Genomic DNA, 20,766 nt, shown 5'->3' on the forward strand with positions numbered 1-20,766 from the left:
TATAACGCAACTGGATATAAAACATTTAAAAGCAGAATGTTACTTCATTTAAGAAATATAAACAAGTGAAAAGAAAACGTTGTTATAAAGATATTAAAAAAATGTCTGCACAGCGTCAGGCTGCAGCAAATATTGCGTTAGTAGTATTGATTGGGATTGTGTGTGCGACCTATGGCAGACTCAGGAGGAATGACTCGATGGGAATGAAATTTGGCCTGGGCATACAGTACGTATGGCTAAACAAAAAGAACGATTCCTGCGCTCCTACCAATTAGGCTAAAATAAAATCGTGATCTACGTATGGCTAAGGCACTGGTTTTCAACCTTTTTTTGGTTAGGGAATCCCAGAATTAGATGGTGAATTCTGGGGAAACCCAACCCTTGCCCCCCCCCCCCCGTCTCTCCCCCTCAAGCGCCCTCTCCCCCACATTTTCTCCCTTACGCTCACTCTCCCTCTAGCTTCTATATACACACACACGTTCCCCCTCACACACACACACTCCCTCACACACACTCCCTCTCACACACACACACACACACACACACACACACACACACACACACACACACACACACACACACACACACACACACACACACACACAGACACACACACACACACACACACACACACACACACACACACACACACACACACACACACACACACACACACACACTCTATCCCCTTCCCCCACACACACACACTCTCCCCCTCCCCCACACAGACACTCACTCTCTCTCCCTACCCCAGACACACACTCTCCCCCTCCCTCCCACACACAGACACAAACTGTCTCTTTAAGGGAGCCGGCTCTCGGCTGATGCTTCCTCTCCCTTCTGTCAGCCGGAAGTTGACGCCAGAAGCAGGGAGATGAAAGATAGCAGTGACCGGGCGGCTGCTGCTGCGGAGCTCGGGAGCCGCCGGGTCACTGCGATGTGGGGGTGGGACAGATGGGAGATTTGTCTCCACTCTCCCCCCCCTGGCGGCCGCGGAACCCCTGAGGAGTCCTCGCGGAACCCCCTGGTTGAAAATCACTGGGCTAAGGCATGAAAGAGGTGCCACCCCAGGGTAGAGATTGCAGAATATGGTTGTGGGGATAAGCTGCAAACAGAGGCAGTTAGGAGCAGAAGGGTATTTAAGGGGATTGGAGAAGGAGCCGGCACCCACCTCCACAATAAGAGGCTTAGCCTGAGAAATGTCCAGAAACGTGGGTGGTCTTAAATGCACAAAATTGTGCATTTATTTTCAGCTTACACACCCTGTGTTGATAGGCAGCCACTGTATCCCCTTATTCCTCATCTTAGCCACCTACACTTGGGTAATAATCACATGAAAGTTTCTGTCATTTCTGCAATGTAGACCAGTCCCAGCCTGGAGCTGGCATCGGGACTCAGAAGTAGCAAAACAAGCGCAATATACTAATATTCCTGCCAGTGTCCAAGGCTGAATCCCAAATACGGGGGCCCTTATTCAATATGCCGTGAGGACGTCTTCCCCATGCTGGAGAAGACATCAGCTCAATTCAAACGAATGGAAGGAAAGTATTATCCAGCATGGGAAGGCTATTAATTAAACATGGGCCATGGTCTGTAAAACAACAGACACGTGTGTAGTTAAGAAAATGTACACGGTCGGTATATGTAACACCGTATGGTGTTGGTCACTACTGTACCTTTATTGCAGCCACCTCTGCGGCGAAGTTAAAATGTTCTGTAATTACACCTGGTACTGAATGCTTTGCCCGGAACTCCCAAATTAGGCCTTTGTCTGTTAGATTTACTCGCTGTTTTGCTCTTGATCGCTCTATTGAAGTGAATCTGGTAATATGAAAGTTTCTGCTGGTCCATTGCAGCCTGCGCTGGTGCTGTTGGCAGCACATACCCAAGTGATATCAACAACAGCAGTAACATTCAACATTGTGGCTGCTTTACCTGAAGTAAGACGGTACCCCCAGGAATTGTTAGCTGTAAACAGTATTTTGGGGCATTCTCCCAGGACAGCAGCTGAACATCCTCGATAGCGCTGTATGAAATGCAGTTTTCCATGTAACCCGTAGGCTGAAAGGTAAAAAGATAAATAAATGTGTTATTTGATTTTGTCAGTACAATGAGCTTTGTGCCAGGTTTGTGCTGCCTATGACAGCTCATATATATATATATATATATATATATGATGCTATGTGTTTCCACCTCTTACTGGAGAATTTTTCTTATCCCCAGACACTTATTGAAAATCCACAACTACAATTTCCTTCTCAATGAAGCACTTCCATAGCCTGAAACAGGACTAGCTCTCATTCCCGAACACGGGCTGTAATCCCATTCACTTTCTGTACATCAGCTCGTATTGTCTGCAAATCTCTCACAGCACTTCTTACATTGTAAGGGGGTAGAGAGTGTGTTTCCTTATTGTGCATTGTTATGCTTTATGCATATATTGTAATGTGTGTTCGGTAAAACACTGCACACATGAATGATGCCCTATAAATAAAAGTGTGTATATACAGTATATCTATCTATACAGTATATATCTACAGTGTATATATATATATATATATATATATATATATATGATATAAATATCTATATATCTATATATAGATATTTATATTATACATACACAACAAGTGAGTGCTCTATGTACGCACTAATTATTATCAATACCTCAGATGATTATTATTACCCGGTCACTTTGAAATAAATGGCTGAGTATCCGCACTTTTGAAGCCAAAACCACGATCCATCCATGACAAATAGCGGCAGACTTCTCCCTTTGGCCTGACTAACACCAAGATGTTTATAGGCCTCCCTGGCAGTTATTGGGGATCACAAAATCAAAGTCCTTAGAAGAAGACTCTTCATCGCATGTGCAGAATGATAACCGTTTGCTTAATCAGGCACCCCCCAACTTGCCAGTCCCAATGGTTTGAGCGGATGCTGTCACCAGCTGCCTACAGGAGAGCAATTATTTCTCTCTCACGGGGAAACTAAAAGACCAACACCGTTTGGCGATCCACAAACACTGGTGCACACCAGCAACAAAATAATGATGTGTATAAGTGCCAAGGGGCCTATTAAAATCTCTGGCATAGTGTGGGTTAATTGTACCCAGTTGGTAGTGGTTCTGTAAACCAGTTGGCAGCTCAAGAACACTGCAGGCATGCTGGTTGTCATGGTGAATACACTCGGTAATGTGACTCACCGAGTGGCTTCACTTCAGGCTTGTTTGCTCTTGAGCTATGTAGAAGTATTTAAGGGCAGCTGCACCATGTGGACATATTACAGCACACAGCAGCTATACCAAGACTGCTCTGTATTTCTGTTACAAGGCAGTAACTTAATACGTACTTACGCAGGGGCTGCTTGCTGTCCATTATAATCCAAAGCTTGGCATACACAGCACCCTTCTGCACTGAGTCAAAGCAAAGGTTGTTTATGGTGATTTACATGATGCTAGAGTGGAAGTGACTCCAATTCAATACCACAATTTATTTCAGCTGGGGGGGGGGGGGTCCTCCATTACTCGTGCAATCAGGAGACCCCCTGATGTCCAATATACATTTATAACTGGTGGCCTGCTAGACACTCGTACCACTGATCACACTGGTACCGCCAATCACAGAGCTGTCGGGGGTCCTGAACTGGTTTACCTGCTCTGTATGACGGTGCAATCTTCTCCAACAGATACAAATATAATAGGGGGAAAAAAAGGAAATAAAACTGGGAACGCCTTCGCCAACATACAGGCCAAACTTTGCTGGCTGGATCTGGTAACAAAGGTGTTAATGGATCCGACAGTGCTAACTATGGGGCAGATTAATCAAGTATGGGCTAACGCATCCTGATTCGGTGCACCGGTAGCAGCTCCGGCTGGGCTGTGTGGGGCTATCTAAATGGCAGGTTAGATATCCTGCAGCCGCGACGTCATCTATTACGGCTTCCTATTAGCCCTCGTGGCCATTACCTTTAAACCGGCGGCGCTGCTACCGGCGCCCCCTACGGAGGTATGGATCTCGGGGAGCAGGGGGTTGCCCAGAGCTGAAATTAACAGGGTTCTGAAGACCCCCTGCTTCCCATTTAAAAAAAAACCCCACGTGATCTGCTGCTTTAAAGTGAACTACGGGTTATCGCCATTTAGTACATCTGTGCCTTCATGCCGTGCTGGGAGAGATGAGTCGAGACGTGCTCAGATATCCCTGTGGTATTACGTATGTTATTAAAATATTAACATGGTGGCAATACATTTTTTTTTATGGATTTACACCACTGCGCATGTTTGTTTCACACTTTAAAAAAAAAAAAAATGTAGTTTTAACATTAGTAACATTTCACATCATTATCCAACTTCATCAGTCTTTCCGTGAGGACCTCCAAACTTTGCAAGTCAATCTGGTAAATAATAATTGAGGAATAAAATATTGCTTTGCTGATTTTTGCCTTGTTTTTTTTTTAACACTTTTACAGCTGTAACTGGGGATAATTGGTTTCCCCCATCTGTAATTTAAACAGATGCAGCCGTATGCCGGAAGGGGGCGGGGGTATTGCGCTAGGTCCCCCCGTGGGAAGCACGCCATGGATTGTAGTAACATTGGCTAGATCTGTATTTGTCCAGTCAGAACATTAACTGCAAGGCTTGGGGGTAATTATTACTATCTATTAATAAGACTTTCTTTCAAGTGCCTCTTAATTATGACACGTTTGGAAATGCATAGTAATGAATCTTTGAACATTAATATTTCAAGCACCCACAAAGTATCACAGCTTTAATATTTCATGAAAACATTGTTGAGTCTTAAGTGCCAAGAGAACTAGAAGGGCAAATTAAAAGTAAAAGACTCAGACACGCTGATCCGTCCCAAACAAACAAACTCCTTTTAGACAGACATGTTTTGAATAGTAATGCACATTGGGGGCCAGTTTTGCTTAATCTCTGTGCAAACACATAGATTTGCATGGTTTTATGTTCTCTTAGTTTTGCATTCACGGTTTTAGATGCAGTTATACGGGGACATTCACACTAATGCCAACTATACTAATCCCTTCACACCGCACTACGGGCACCGCTGGCAGCAAAGAGGTTGTGTTAGATCAGGGGGCGTGCAAACTTTTTTTGCTGCCCCCCCCGTGCCTGCTCTCCTCCTTGGTGTGCACCCCCCCCCTCCTTACCTCGCGCTGCGTCATTTCGTGTGACGTCACGTTACCGGGGCAACCGTGACGTTACATGATCCTGCGGCGTCATTTGATGCCGCGTTGCCATGTTAACGCGTCATTGAGCCGGCTGAACCTCAGTAAGTAGAGATTGCCGAGGCCTCGCACGGCCCCCCGGCATTTAATTTAACTGCCTGGGGGAAGAGCGTGGGACCTCTGCAACCACCCGCGCAACCCCCCAACAAAATCTCACCAACCCCCTCCACTTTGCGCACCTCTGTGTTAGATAAATAAAAGTTATTGCTACAATCACCCTAGGGTTGCCAGGTGTTCAGTATTGTACCGGGCTGTCCTGTTTTTGGACACTGTTCAGTAAAAGATGAGAGGTAATACTGGACATGTATGTGTCCGGTTTTACCTCTCCGGACATAGTGACCTGACTGGCTTGGGGGGCCGCAGAATTTCCCTGAGCAGGGCTGTTGCTAGGGGGCTGGGCAGCTTCCTCCATCCTGATTGTCTGCTGCTGGGTACTGCAGCCAATCAGGTATCATCAGGAGCCTGGGGGTGGGGCCAAGGAGAGGAGGAAACAGCATGAAGCAGCGAGAGGTGAGATAGGCGTGTGTGTGTGTCTCGAGCGTGTTACTCCTTTCACCACCAGTATTTTTGGGAAAGACATCTGGCAACCTTACCTACAATCTAACAATGATTCCTTCTGATATTAGTATTTTAGCCAAGTGTCTCACTCGCGCTGTTCTCGTGGTGCTAAGAAAATAAACTAGTCCATTTCCTGCTGACCTTACAAGAAAAATATCTCTCCACTCTAGTTCCCTCTTTGTTGACTGACGGAGACGGCAGGACAATAAGCGTATAAAGAGAAGCAGGATTAGCGACCGGGATTAGAAGGAATTATAGGAATTATAGGTGCTAACACTTTATGCATCACAAGCACTAATTGGAAATCTATCCATGTGTTTGAACTGCTCTTTTTTCCCTGTATTTTTAACATATCAGTCCCTTGGTAATTAAAAGACAAATGGAAGGTAAAGAAGAACATCAAATATGCCATTTACCCCATTACTATGCAATGAAGGAGACTGATCTGTACATTCCTCCATGTTTTATGTCTGGTATTCAGAATGACTTGCTAAGCCCCCCTGTATCTCTGAAGTACGAGTCCCACTTCTGTAATACACCACTGCTAACCGAGTTCTCAGCTTTCACGGGGCTCCTAGCTACTGCTTGTTTTGTAACCTGGGTCCCAGTGCAATCTCACCTCTCCTACAATTCGAAGGAACAGCGAGATATGAAAACCCAGTATCGAACTACATAGCAATGACAATGTACGCAGTGCAGTACGTAGAGTTTTTGCAGGCACAATGAGTTCCTGTCCCAAAAAGCTTACAATTACAGTTTTTGGTAACTGAGGCAAAGTCGAAGTAGTTTGCCAACTATAACATGGAGCTGACACTAGAATTCAAGCTGAGATCACCCAACCATCAAGTGCATTGTTCTTAACCCCAAACTACTCCTTGAGCCCTACAATTTCATGAGATAGGCTGGAAATGTATTTTCTTCTGGGCCTCTGAATAGGGAAGTGTTTGTCAATGAAGTGTTTCCTGTACCCTTATCAACAAGACAAGAAAGATAAGAGGAGAGTGGGCGTTTACCCATGAAAACTCTTGTTAGACACCCAGTAACCCCACACAAACAAAAGAGAGAAGCCACAGGAAACCAACCCCAAGTCTTCGCTCAACGTGTTTACGGATTAACTTGAAAAAATGATTTAGGGATATAGATTTTGGATTGTGCTACAAAAGGGCATCAATCACCTAGAAGTAAGCCCTTAAACATGTCACTACTATTAGTATGCTCTGGTCCTAAGACGGACTGTCCATTTAGGGTCACAGACTTGGCTTTTTTCCCAAAAGTGGGTGAGTACACAGAAATGATGCTCTAAAGTTGGCATTTTAGGTATCTGTGATATCAGTTAATAGAACTTCAATATAATGTGTGATGCGCTGAGTCCAAAGGACCCGTTCCCAATGTGAGTCTCGTAAACAGGAAGCTCTTTATGAGTACGAATGTACGGGTTAATCCCATATTATTCTGGCCGCACCAGTAAACCACTCAACAGCTCTGTGTTTTGGGGATGACAGCGTGTGTTATATGGGAAAGCGGCTAATTATATAATGGAGACACATAAAGGAGGAGAGAATAAAGGAACACTCCAGACTGCATTCACTGGTCTTGTAAGGATGCCCAACGCTCGTTTCAGTCTCCCAAACATCACCTGGTGGTTAAAGTGCAGAGATCAAGATTTGGGATGTGTATAGGATTGACAGGAATGCCCACATTCTCAGCTGGAAAAGAATTCAAACTTTGGCTGCCAGAGTTCTGCAAAGGTTGCCAGTCAAGGGGTGAAATGTTTAAATCTATTTGAGAGGGAAATTCAGCTTGTGTTACCTGTAAGATTTTTTGCTATTCTTACTTTATCATCAAAACTTCTGAAATAAAAACAATTTGAAACTGCTACACATTTGAGCACTATGAATTGTATTAGACTTCCGGATGGGTGTAGGATTTCGCACCTGTTATTAGCACAGCATGAGAGTTGTTGATATGTATGGACGGAGTTTGGGACCTCCCCAAATGCCTCCTTTGGAACCTCTCACTAGATGTGGAAATCCTACTGATGCAGATAGCAAAACCTTTACGGGGATACTCTGCTCTTTCCAGCATGTTGGGCTAACAATAAAGCCGGGAGAATAAGGTTACTGAAGCAAAACAAGACAACCAAAGAGGAGGAAAAATATTTCACAATCCTCAGATGAGACTTTTCACTTCCACAGTTAAACCTTTTTCTCACCCTTCATCCTGACACACCAAAAACGAATTATATGAGGTGAATCAACACTGATTACACAGGGCTGAGAAGTCAGACTTTCTGATACTGTATCCTGCTTATGAAGCAGACACCCACATGGAATAATAGTCTTTACTACCTCATCATCCTGTTGGGATGTTACAGTACTGTACACGCTGCACAGGAAACTCACACTGACAGAGGTACCACAGCTCTGGGATGCAATACCCATCATAAATATTTATGACTAACATAACAAAAACAACTATGGAACTAAAAACAGATTTATTAACTAAAAAAAGGACTATTATTCAATAGAATTCTTGCCCCGGTTTTGCAGCCGGGAGACTTTAATACATATCCCCCAGTGCAGGGCAAATATGTGGGGAATGCAACCAGAGCAGCATCAGCAAGACCCCATGGAACAGTTTCACATCGGCTGCTCTTGGAAATAGTGTCTACTGTACATCGTATTCCGGTTGTTACAAGACATATTGACTCAGATACACTTTCCAAGGCTGGAAGATCCCTTACACCCCATTCATTTGAAGACACTTGGGTGTCTTCCATCACTGGGAAGTGCCTTATGGTAGAAGAGTGCTAAGTAAACATGGCCCTTTATCCTTTCAAACAGGCTGTTGTTGATGACCTGCAAAACATCAGGTTAATTTGGAGACACAGCTAATCCGATTGTTGTGTCAACAAGTTAGACCTGTTCAAGGGCAGCTGGAAGGGGTGGGTTGCCTATAGAAAAAGGCTTTCACTTTACTTATGATCCCAAATGCTTGTGATTTCAGGTGTATCCATCCTTTTCTTGAGTTGAATCTGATATTTCTATTTACAGAAGCACCACTAAGAGGTCAAACCATCTCCAACATAGTAGACTGAGGTGTAGTGGTGTTCACTGCACATGTAATTCTGCACTAGTGACGCAGCCCAACTCACAAGAGGAATTCATACGCAGTAAATCACTAAATAATACCAAACCCTAAGCATTGCAGCTTTATAGGGAAATTACTTCCTAGGACCAAATGAACTAATTCCAGGGACATGTTTAAGCGTTCTCTTCTGGGTAATTGATGCCCGTTTTCTCTCTCCAAATCTGACCCTATAAGTATTTTTAATAACATCTCTTTTTTGTGCTTGAACATCCAGAGCCCCCCATCCAATTATCTTTATTGGTTCTCTGATAAGAACAGGGGCAGTGTGAAAACACTTGATTGACAAACACTTTCCCATTCAGATGCCCATAAAACATTCAACTGGTCGACTATGTGGGATTGAGCCTTAAGGAATGTCTAGTGCTTCACACTGAACTACTAATGCCTTCGACCCATTCTTATAAACATGTCAGATTTGTGTGATATGACCGCACTCCAATGAAACAACTGTGCCTTAGCGCTTGTAAACAGCTGGGTTTGAGCCATTCTTCCATTCCGTAGCATATCCACTTATCTGCTGTGAATGTTCATGTTCCAATGTTCTCTTCCAACTTCACTAATGACCGTGTCTTACGACAAATCTTATGTACCTGCGTACATGTTAATAACAAGACATCTCGGCCTTCGAATGTAACACTTTGCATTTCATACCCTCAAAAGAAAATTGGATATTTCAGGGCTCACAGTCCTGCCGTGAACAGGAAGATGCGGCTGTGACTTCTTAAACAGATTGCATGGCTTTGTCAGGTGGCTAGTGAACAGGAATATGTTACATTTGGAGTGTCGTGTTTATCTCTTGAAAAAGACCTGCGCTGTCGAATCTCCAACTACCGAGTCAGCTTGCCCTCATTAACACACTTTTTATCAGTGTAACTCAGCAGTCGACCCCAAACATAAACATCATAACAACTTGGAATATTCCCAGGTTTATCAGTTTATCAACAAAGTGCAGTGCCCAACAGCTAATGAAAATGTGTGCCATGTAGCGTGGAGCAGGACTCGGCATTTGGAAATGTTGGCAGAGGCGCCTGCCGCTATTTTAACACCGCTCTCAGTAAAAATCTGATGAAGTGATCTAGCATCAGTTATACCTTTTAATTGCCTTTATTCAAATTGGACTTGAATCTTCCCCCGTGCTGAAGAAGAGATGAGAACTACAATCGTCTCCTGTATGAGGAAACTGGCTTCTCACAATATTGGAGAAGTGTAAAGCCGCAATAGGGGAAGTTAGGCGAGAATGTAGGGTAGTAATATTTGTAAACAACCATTGAACTGGAAGCGGTATAGTGAACGGGTTAGGTATAGGAAGGAGGTGTCAGACAAAGGGTTGTGAGTCCCCCAGCACCTCCCATGTGACTTCCCGTGCCCCGCGCCGTGGGAAGAAAGACGCAGCAGCCCCCGGAACAGTAAAAGCAGAGGTCTGCAGGGGGTCTGTTCTTCCGAATGGAACCCCCAGATTGCCCGCTGCTGGGGCAGCATTCTGCAGCTTAGTCTGGCCCATTCTGTATCCCTTTATCTTCCAATCTAATTGGATACTACATTTGTTCCCTCTTCAGACCTGCCATGCACATACTTACTCCTGATATAGCACCCCACTGCCTCTAAACTATGTAAATAAAACTTTGGGATCTGATAGACACTGTATAAACATTAGGCTGTTATGATGATGTCTATTGGACTGAAAATCATTTTGAGACGAATTTCCTTTGTGTGAAACTTTGAATCAACAGCGAGTCCCACGTCCTACAGACACCACTCCACTTCCTATCATTTCTAATCAAAAATTACAGCGAGCGGGTGGCAGAGCTAGCTCAACCCGGTACAAACACTGCGACTAAAGGAATAACCCCCTCTGAAAGATGCCACGTGAAAGTCTGTGCCAAGCGTAGTGTGTATAGGCCTTTAATGCCACAGGGCTTTACAACACATTGTATTGGGTCTGCTCTAGCAGCGAGTGGGTTAACGCAGTGGAGTCTGTTCTCCGAGCCCTGACTCTCCGGTCACCTCCCGGGCATCTGACATTCCACTCACGAGTCTCCTTCTGTCTCTCTGGCATTGTGCCACCGCCATTTCCACACGGCCCTGTCACTTCCTGCGTCTTGAGTTTCCACTGGGATTTCATTGAAAGACCCTGTGTTCGTTCGCAGTGTGTCCAGGAGTTTGGTGTCGAGCAAAACGTGATGCCCGCCGTAGCTTCCTGCCCGTCTTCTTCGCGCTTCTGTAACCCAGGCTGCTGTGGGAAAGTTGTGCAATTCGGCAGGCATACGTTTATAGGGATCCAAATTAAAATGGCTAAGAAGCAAAAAAGTGACACGCTGCGTGCTCATTGGCATGTCATTACCCAGAATCCCTGGCTGCAGTGAAAGCATTGCATGCAAAGAGATAATGGGGAAAGGCAGGGCTGCGGACCTGTCTGAAATGTGTGAGTGCGCTCATAAGTTTTATTATTATTTGCTGTAGCTCTTCTGGAACTTTTTTTTTTAGTCCTTATTTGGAACAAAAACAGCCCTACAACAATACCCTATAGTGTGAGATACGTTCCCATATGCCGGTGTGTATATATACTGCATATATAAAGACTCGGGGTGTGGCTATGCAAATGAGCACATACATACAGCGTGCTAACTTTAGCTCAGGGTGCATTACTGAGAACGGAGGACAGGCCCATGTTTAATACTGGGGAGCACGTGGAGCTGGTGGACAACTCCAAAAATAAAAAAAATTAGACAAGTATAAGTGTTTTGAAATAATTTGTAAACATTCAATTGTTTTATGGTAAACAAAAGCTTTCCAGGTTTTTTTTTACAATCTTAAAGCACAATCCCAGACCGGCTCCTGGAACTAAAAATAACTAAAAATAGTACATTTCAACTGTGGAGGACCCCAATCCCGAAAAAAAGAAAGGTTAGTGAGGGGGGGTGGGGGGGGGGGGATAGCTGCTTTAATGTCTTTTGGTAATAAGACTGTTTGTCAGTTGTGAAAACTATACATGAAATGTTAATTTCGTTCTGCCCATGTCTGCATAGTAATTATGAAACCTTCATTAGATATTCATAAGTAGCTGATATGCTTGAATTCTGCTCACCTGGAGAATAGGGAAACACGATCATTTGAACAGGGCGCAAATAAGTAAACCTCTCATTGTAGAGAATGACGGAATATCGCTGAGGAAGCTGATAAGTGGTTCACAAATATTTTGGACGTGTTACAAGGGCCAGTGCCCTTTAATGATCTGCACTTTCCAACATCGTGCCTCCTTAGTACTCCCTAATGACGTCAGCAGATAACTCCGTCACACACGTCAAGACGATTCTTTGCTTGGAAGCAGGTTCTCTTTGTGTAACGTTTGCTGTATGGGGAAAGTCCTTTGGAACACGAGTTGCGCTTAGTCTGACCCAAAAATGACACGTGGCGTAGTGATATCATTCACAGTTTACCTTTTCTACCAAAACATGTACTTCGTTGAGAAAAGCTCTTGCAATGACCCATTTCTGAAACAATAAGGTTTTGGCGTCAAAAAGTGCTACAATACACAATGGCGGAGTGGTTGTATTTTTTTCACCTATGATAACCGTGTTGTGTATGTTCTGAAGCTCGCTTCAAAGCAACCAGGACAGGCTGAACATCCACAACTAGGACAGGCTGAACGTCCATAAACAGCCGCCTCCGAACTTCCTAAAACCCTGGCTCTGAAAGTCACTAAATGCAGAATGCAAACACCTTGCAGTAAGGAAAGTGCAAGGGGACAATGAGTTAGTAAGAGCCATCCGAAGTCTGGGGCGAGTCCCGGAGAAAGAGATCAAAGCCGTGAATTTTTGTCACTCCGTAAAGATCGGATGGAAGGAATGAGATCAAAATAGTGGTCAGTTTATATGGGCTGCCCACATTGCCACCGCCAATGCCAGAGGGGTAGCAACCCACTGACATGTTTCTAATGCATTGTTGTTGTCTGCCAGTGAGTGAGTTTGTGCGTACCCCAGTGAGTCAGTTTGTGCGTCCACCAGTGTGTCAGTTTGTCGTCCGCCAGTGAGTGACTTTGTGAGTCTCCCAGTGAGTGAGTTTGTAAGTCTGCCAGAGAGTGAGTTTGTGAGTCTAGCAATGAGTGAGTTTGTGAGTCTGGCAGAGAGTGAGTTTGTGAGTCTGGCAGTGAGTGAGTTTGTGAGTCTGGCAGTGAGTGAGTTTGTGAGTCTGGCAGTGAGTGAGTTTGTGAGTCTGGCAGAGAGTGAGTTTGTGAGTCTGGCAGTGAGTGAGTTTGTGAGTCTGGCAGTGAGTGAGTTTGTGAGTCTGGCAGAGAGTGAGTTTGTGAGTCTGGCAGAGAGTGAGTTTGTGAGTCTGCCAGTGAGTGAGTTTGTAAGTCTGCCAGTGAGTGAGTTTGTGAGTCTGGCAGAGAGTGAGTTTGTGAGTCAGCCAGTGAGTGAGTTTGTGATTCTGGCAGTGAGTGAGTTTGTGAGTCTGGCAGTGAGTGAGTTTGTGAGTCTGGCAGTGAGTGAGTTTGTGAGTCTGGCAGAGAGTGAGTTTGTGAGTCAGCCAGTGAGTGAGTTTGTGAGTCTGGCAGTGAGCGAGTTTGTGAGTCTGGCAGAGAGGGAGTTTGTGAGTCAGCCAGTGAGTGAGTTTGCGAGTCTGCCAGTGAGTGAGTTTGCGAGTCTGCCAGTGAGTGAGTTTGTAAGTCTGCCAGTGAGTGAGTTTGCGAGTCTGCCAGTGAGTGAGTTTGTGAGTCTGGCAGTGAGTGAGTTTGTGTGTCTGGCAGTGAGTGAGTTTGTGAGTCTGGCAGAGAGTCAGCCAGTGAGTGAGTTTGTGAGTCTGGCAGTGAGTGAGTTTGTGTGTCTGGCAGTGAGTGAGTTTGTGAGTCTGGCAGAGAGTCAGCCAGTGAGTGAGTGATCTGAACAAGTGAATTAGAAAAGGTGGCATGGGCCATGGCAGAGAATGGCTTACATGCACACTGGTTTTGCCTTGTCTGGATTGTAGTGGTATCAGTGTCTGATTAAGCACAGGCCGCTCCACCCTTGGAATATACACGGTGAATGTTCTGCAGCAGTTTCTTGCCAGCAGCCTCCAGCTTGTGCGGATATTGTTTTGTACAGGAAGAGTTCCTGCAGCGTCGGAATACTCCCCCTCAGCAATTATGAGCAAGAAAACAGCGAAAAAACAACATACCGAGGCCCACAAGAAAAAGTAGAAGTTTCAGTTCATCTCACTGGGGATTTCTGCTCCATCACTGATGTTCCCAATTGACTCACGTGTTCTTAACGTTATTTCCATTTATTCAAACATTTCAAAGAAACTGAGCCTTCAACTGAGCACTTTCCTGTGTGAAGCAATCGTCAAATAACCGTGCTAGCCAGCAATGTGTAAACACCGCGAGAACGGGCTTCCTTTGGGGAAGAACTGCGGTGTTTCTGGTGATCATACCAGATTGCGGCCACACAGACATTACTACATTGCTTTGCATAGTGAGCACAAAATGAACATGGCTGACCAGGCAATAGTTTGTGTGTTGGGCTTACTATCAGGTCTTATGGCGTTGAACATATATAGACCCTCAGTTTCATTACCCAGCGGCTTTCATCCTTATATTCAAGGCTTGGGGGGAAAAGTCACCTTTTCCAGGAGGCATCTTCCCAGCCCTACAAACACTGCGCCCTGTCACCAAACACTGCGCCCTGTCACCCTGTCACCAAACACTGCGCCCTGTCACCCTGTCACCAAACACTGCGCCCTGTCACCCTGTCACCCTGTCACCAAACACTGCGCCCTGTCACCAAACACTGCGCCCTGTCACCCTGTCACCAAACACTGCGCCCTGTCACCCTGTCACCCTGTCACCAAACACTGCACCCAGTCACCAAACACTGCACCCTGTCACCAAACACTGCACCCTGTCACCAAACACTGCACCCTGTCACCAAACACTGCACCCTGTCACCAAACACTGAGCCCTATCACCCTATCACCAAACACTGCGCCCTGTCACCAAACACTGCACCCTGTCACTCTGTCACCAAACACTGCACCCTGTCACCAAACACTGCACCCTGTCACTCTGTCACCAAACACTGCACCCTGTCACTCTGTCACCAAACACTGCACCCTGTCACCAAACACTGAGCCCTATCACCCTATCACCAAACACTGCGCCCTGTCACCAAACACTGCACCCTGTCACCCTGTCACCAAACACTGCACCCTGTCACCAAACACTGCACCCTGTCACCCTGTCACCAAACACTGCACCCTGTCACCAAACACTGAGCCCTATCACCCTATCACCAAACACTGCACCCTGTCACCAAACACTGCACCCTGTCACCCTGTCACCAAACACTGCACCCTATCACCAAACACTGCGCCCTGTCACCCTGTCACCAAACACTGCACCCTGTCACCAAACACTGAGCCCTATCACCCTATCAACAAACACTGCGCCCTGTCACCAAACACTGCACCCTGTCACCAAACACTGCACCCTGTCACCAAACACTGAGCCCTATCACCCTATCACCAAACACTGCGCCCTGTCACCAAACACTGCACCCTGTCACCCTGTCACCAAACACTGAGCCCTATCACCCTATCACCAAACACTGCGCCCTGTCACCAAGTCACCAAACACTGCCCCCTGTCACCAAACACTGAGCCCTATCACCCTATCACCAAACACTGCGCCTTGTCACCAAACACTGAGCCCTATCACCCTATCACCAAACACTGCCCCCTGTCACCAAACACTGAGCCCTATCACCCTATCACCAAACACTGAGCCCTGTCACCAAACACTGAGCTCTGTCACAAAACACTGAGCCCTGTCACCCTGTCACCAAACACTGAGCTCTGTCACAAAACACTGAGCCCTGTCACCCTGTCACCAAACACTGAGCTCTGTCACCAAACACTGCCCCCTGTCACCAAACACTGAGCCCTGTCACCCAGTCACCAATCACTGAGCCCTGTCACCAAACACTGAGCCCTGTCACCAAACACTGAGCCCTGTCACCAAACACTGAGCCCTGTGTCACCCTGTCACCCAACACTGAGCCATATGTCACCCTGTCACCAAACACTGAGCCCTGTCACCATGTCACCAATCACCAAACACTGAGCGCTGTCATCCAACACTGAGCCCTGTCACCAAACACTGAGCCCTGTCACCAATCACTGAGCCCTGTCACCAAACACTGAGCCCTGTCACCAAACACTGAGCCCTGTCACCAAACACTGAGCCCTGTGTCACCCTGTCACCCAACACTGAGCCATATGTTACCCTGTCACCAAACACTGAGCCCTGTCACCATGTCACCAATCACCAAACACTGAGCGCTGTCATCCAACACTGAGCCATGTGTCACTTCATCACCAAACACTGAGCCCTGTCACCCTGTCAACCAACACTGAGCCTTGTCATCATGTCATCAAAAACTGGGCCCTCTCATCCTGCCACCAAACACTGAGCCCTGTGTCACCAAACACTGAGCCCTGTCCCACTCTGTGCCACTCTGTCACTGAACACATATCCGTACCACTCTGTCACCAAAACACATTGGCCCTGTCATCTTTGCTGTGCATTGTGAGTTCCAACGCAGCAGTATTCCTGTGGGTAGATAGGGGGGTGCAGTGGGAGTAACACTGGTCTGGGTGCCGGGAATCACATCTTGTAAATTACATCTGTGAGCCTCGGCTGCTGAAATAATATCAGAAACATCAAAGACCATCCCACTTCCAGAAAACGGTTGAGGACGTGGCTCTTTGAAATAGTCTTTCCGAACCTCGATTGATTCTTCGCTTAGCAGTGGGCTCCTGTGTATGCGCTATACAAGACACTGAGATAGATAGATTGCAAACTCAACAATATTCACTTGTATTTATGGGTTTATTTAACCAAATTACAAGCTATTAAAGGCAATGGATCCCCATCTCCCTGTGCTTATATTTATGCCTTCTACTATTATTTTATTAGCATTTATTTGGACTTTTTAGCTCTGGTCTGCTCATTCAGTAAAGTGCTGCACACATAGCTGTCACAAGATAGGAATAAGTAATTTAAAAAAAAGCAGCATTTTAATTTCCGATGAATTAAAATGCCGCTCTGAGAAGCCGCGCGGGGCAGAGACGGGTTGCTGAGAAACATGGGAATCATTCACAAACATTGTTTTTATACAGAACCTCAAAGTCCACTTGCTGTGTATTTGCTCAGGCTCTTTATCTTTTACAGTATGTCTGACACTGTGTTTGTTCCGTTATTCTTTTATTTAACTCATTTGCTGCCACAAGGGCTTAGAGAACATGCCCTCCCCTTCTGCGGTTGGGCCTCTGGCAGGGAGAAGGGGTACACGGTTAGGAGAACATCATAACATTTTATTTTTCGCAACAGAACCAAAGAGCTACAAATCACACAATGGTTGTACAAAGAAGAGTTAGAAACTAGCAGAATGAGCCTGCCACACGGACGGACGTGTCCAGCTGATACCGAGGCATGTACACCTAGGGTTGCAGGTGGCTTCTAAAAAAATAGTGGACACAATGGTGTGACGCGCTCAAGACACAAACACACACACACACACACACACACCCCTCTCCCCACTCCGTGCCGTTTCCTCCTCTCCTTGGCCCCACCCCATGGCTCCTGACACCTCTTCCTGATTGGCTGCATTACCCAGCAGCAGCCAATCAGGATGGAGGAAGCTGTCCAGCCGCCTAGCCGCAGCCCGGCTCTCTTTCTGCTCGGGGAAATCCCACTGCCCCCCAAGCCGGTCAGGTCACTATGTCCTGAGCACATGTATGTCCAGTATTACCTCTCATTTTTTACTGGAAAGTGTGTCCAAATACAGTACAATCCAGTTCAATACGGACACCTGGCAACCCTATGTACACCTGTACACCCCTCCACCTAGGCCTCGGACATGGTGACAACAAGAGCGCTGAGCCGCGCTGACGCTCATGCTCTCCTGCTCAAGCAGGAGCTTTTTCGTGTCCCTGCATGAGCGTCAGCGAGCACGCTTGGGAGGCGGGCGGGAGGCGGGGCTAGCGCGCCACGTCACGGCGCCGACATCACGGACTGCCATTGGCCTGTGGCGGTCGCGTGACCGGCCCTGCGCTTCCCTCAGCGGGAAAAATTAAATTGGGCTGTCGGCTGAAATTCCACACGCCTGCGGAAGCGCCGTCTAAAGCCGCGCCGATAGGGATGATGTTTCCCCCTCAGCGCGGCTCAGCGCGGTCTTTTTGACCATGGCCCTGGCCTAAGGAAAATACAGGGGCATATTTACTAAGCAATGCTAAGCCTATTAATATATTTGGTAGATACAGTGGCTCGTGGCCTAGCCGGGTAAATACTGTACTAGTTGCCTTACAGCTTAGAAGATTTGCTCATAGTTCTGTTTGGGACCCGTTTGCAGCTGGTTCTGGATAAGGTCACAGTACATGGAGGTATATCCCAACCAACTGCAAATCAACACCTTTAATTCTAACAATTGACGAGGATTAGAAACTATTTATAAACACAGCTCATGGGATCATATGTTAAAATGCAGTGTCAGGACAACAATATCTGGGGGTTACTCACTACTCTCCGTTAGCCGTTGACGCGGTCGATCCTACGTTAACTCCCATTAAAGTGAATGGGTGTCAGCGCAGGATTGGCCACAATAACTGCTAACGGAGGCTAGCGGGTCACCCCCTCTGTGTCTTGGATCACTCCAAGACGAGGCTGGCCAACTCCTGTCCTCACGGGCCACCAACCGGTCAGGTTTTCAGGATATCTCTGCTCCAGCACAGGTGGTGCAGTCGTTGACTGAGCCACCTGTGCTGAAGCAGGGATATCCTGAAAACCTGACCCGTTGGTGGCCCTTGAGGACTGAAGTTGGCCGCCCCTGCAGTAAGACCTAGGCACGCGTTTAGTTTTCTAATACCTAAAATTCCCGCTGCCTAGGTCCAGAAGACTTATCCAGGCCACGCTGTCATCCTTCACACACACACACTCTCTATTAAACACAGCTGTTCGACAGCACACTGCGCCAGGAGTCTGGCAAACCGCTTTCCATACTGTACGGCTTAAGAAATACTGCCAAGGCAGGGATCAGAGTATCCAGCCCTATCCTCAAAGGCATAATGCCCCATCATTCATCATTAACACGAGCTCTCATGCAGCCAGCCCGAGAGAACCCGGGACACATCCCCAAACCGGAACGGAGTGCGGCAAAATGGGTACCTTTTTTTAACCACTTATTGACCAGCGGGGCCTGTAGCATATACACTGAATAGCAAGGTTGTTCCTAGAGTACTTATGTAAAAAGGTCTGCCGGTGTCGCCCCTCAAAAGGGTCCTGGGTGTGGGAGAGACGGGCACAACGTTTTTATTTAGCAACGTTTTGGCTGTAAAGGCAGCCTCTTTCTCCTACACCCCCTGCAATATACTACTCTGCAGTAAAGGGGTAGAGCAGGGGTGTGCAAACTGGGGGGCACAAGATTTTCGGGGGGGGGGGGGGGGGGGAAGGTGCTTACAGAGGCCCCACGCGCTTCCCCAAAGCATTTAAATGAAATGCCGGGGGAGCGCGCACGAGAGGCCTCTGTAAGTTCCCTTACCTGGTCTCCCTGGCGGCTTCTGGCGACGTGTTGCCATGCCAATTAAATGACGCTGCGGGTCACATGAGGTCGCCTTGCCATCACATGACATCAGAAAATGCCGGTGATCAGGTAGGTGGTGGGCGCGAGCAGGCAGGGGGGGGCGCAGACTAAAAAGTTTGCGCCCCCCTGGGGTAGAGTACCCGAACGACTCATCTGTATCTTATTTTATCATTTTTTTTAATACAGTTTTCCCTTTTTCCTTGGTCATGTATATAGTTTTCGGAGCCTTTTAACACATTTCCCTGTTTTATAATTCGGCCCCGATGGTGGCGAGTTGCAAACCACTCCAACATTGTTCCTGTAACAGGCATCTCCCCTAGCTCGGCCCTACTGAGAGTAGCGTGTATCACACGTCATGTGCTGTCCTGTTCTGCTTTCTGGGGTTACAGTAGGATGTGATCCTACGCGTTTGTTTTATATTTGCTGCACACTGTACGGTGGAGGGTTTCTTGCCCCTTTGTTACTCACCATAACTTACTTCGTGTCTGGTTGTAGCCACTACCAGCTTCCCATTGCAATGCTAGTAATCAGCCTCCCACGGATAGGGCCCCAAAGTGTGAAACAGCTGTCTGTGGGTAGGGTTACTGGCCATGCACTTCTTTAACCCCGGCTGACAAGCCGTGTAATGCAGTAGGGATAAGCTTATAGGGGCCTGTGTTAAAATGGATAAGAAACCAAGAGGGAAACACATTGACATAACAAATACAGGGTCACTGGATTTGTGAAAGATCCTGTTATGTAAAAGCAGCAGTGAAGATTTTAGAAATACTTAACACCATAGCGCAGGGGGTCTCAACTCCAGTCCTCAAGACCCCCCCAACAGGTCTGGTTTTCAGGATATCCCAGCTTCAGCACAGGTGGCTCACTTAGCCACTGATTGGGCCACCTGTGCTGAAGCAGGGATATCCTAAAAACCTGACCTGTTGGGGGCGGGGGGGAGGGTCTTGAGGCCTGGGTTATAATGAAAAACAGGGGGAGAGGAACATGTCTTGTAAGCGGATCCTTCGCTCACTGGAAGTCTTCCAATGCTTCTCTACCTCATGGTCGCGTCCTTTCTCTGAGTTAATGGATGGACAGGAAATTAAAAGTCTCGATGTTCATGGGGTCGGGATGTTATATACCTGGAGGAAACAATATACCTTGCTCTATAATAGCATGCAAACAGAGAGCGGAGGAGGAGGAGGTGAAAAGCCCCTTT

At 46.7% G+C, this 20,766-nt stretch overlaps 1 protein-coding gene across 2 annotated transcripts in view; it reads right to left on the reverse strand.

Moving 5' to 3' along the window:
- Positions 1 to 20,766, reverse strand: part of CMIP (c-Maf inducing protein) — a 125,511-nt gene that overhangs the window by 69,684 nt on the left and 35,061 nt on the right. For both annotated transcript variants that reach the window (XM_075576720.1, XM_075576719.1), the window contains exon 2: positions 1,936 to 2,061. In XM_075576720.1, the coding sequence (XP_075432835.1) occupies positions 1,936 to 2,061 (126 nt within the window). The remainder of the gene's footprint in view (positions 1 to 1,935; positions 2,062 to 20,766) is intronic.

Source organism: Ascaphus truei, chromosome 19 (assembly GCF_040206685.1).
Source record: "Ascaphus truei isolate aAscTru1 chromosome 19, aAscTru1.hap1, whole genome shotgun sequence".
Taxonomy (NCBI): Eukaryota; Metazoa; Chordata; class Amphibia; order Anura; family Ascaphidae; genus Ascaphus; species Ascaphus truei.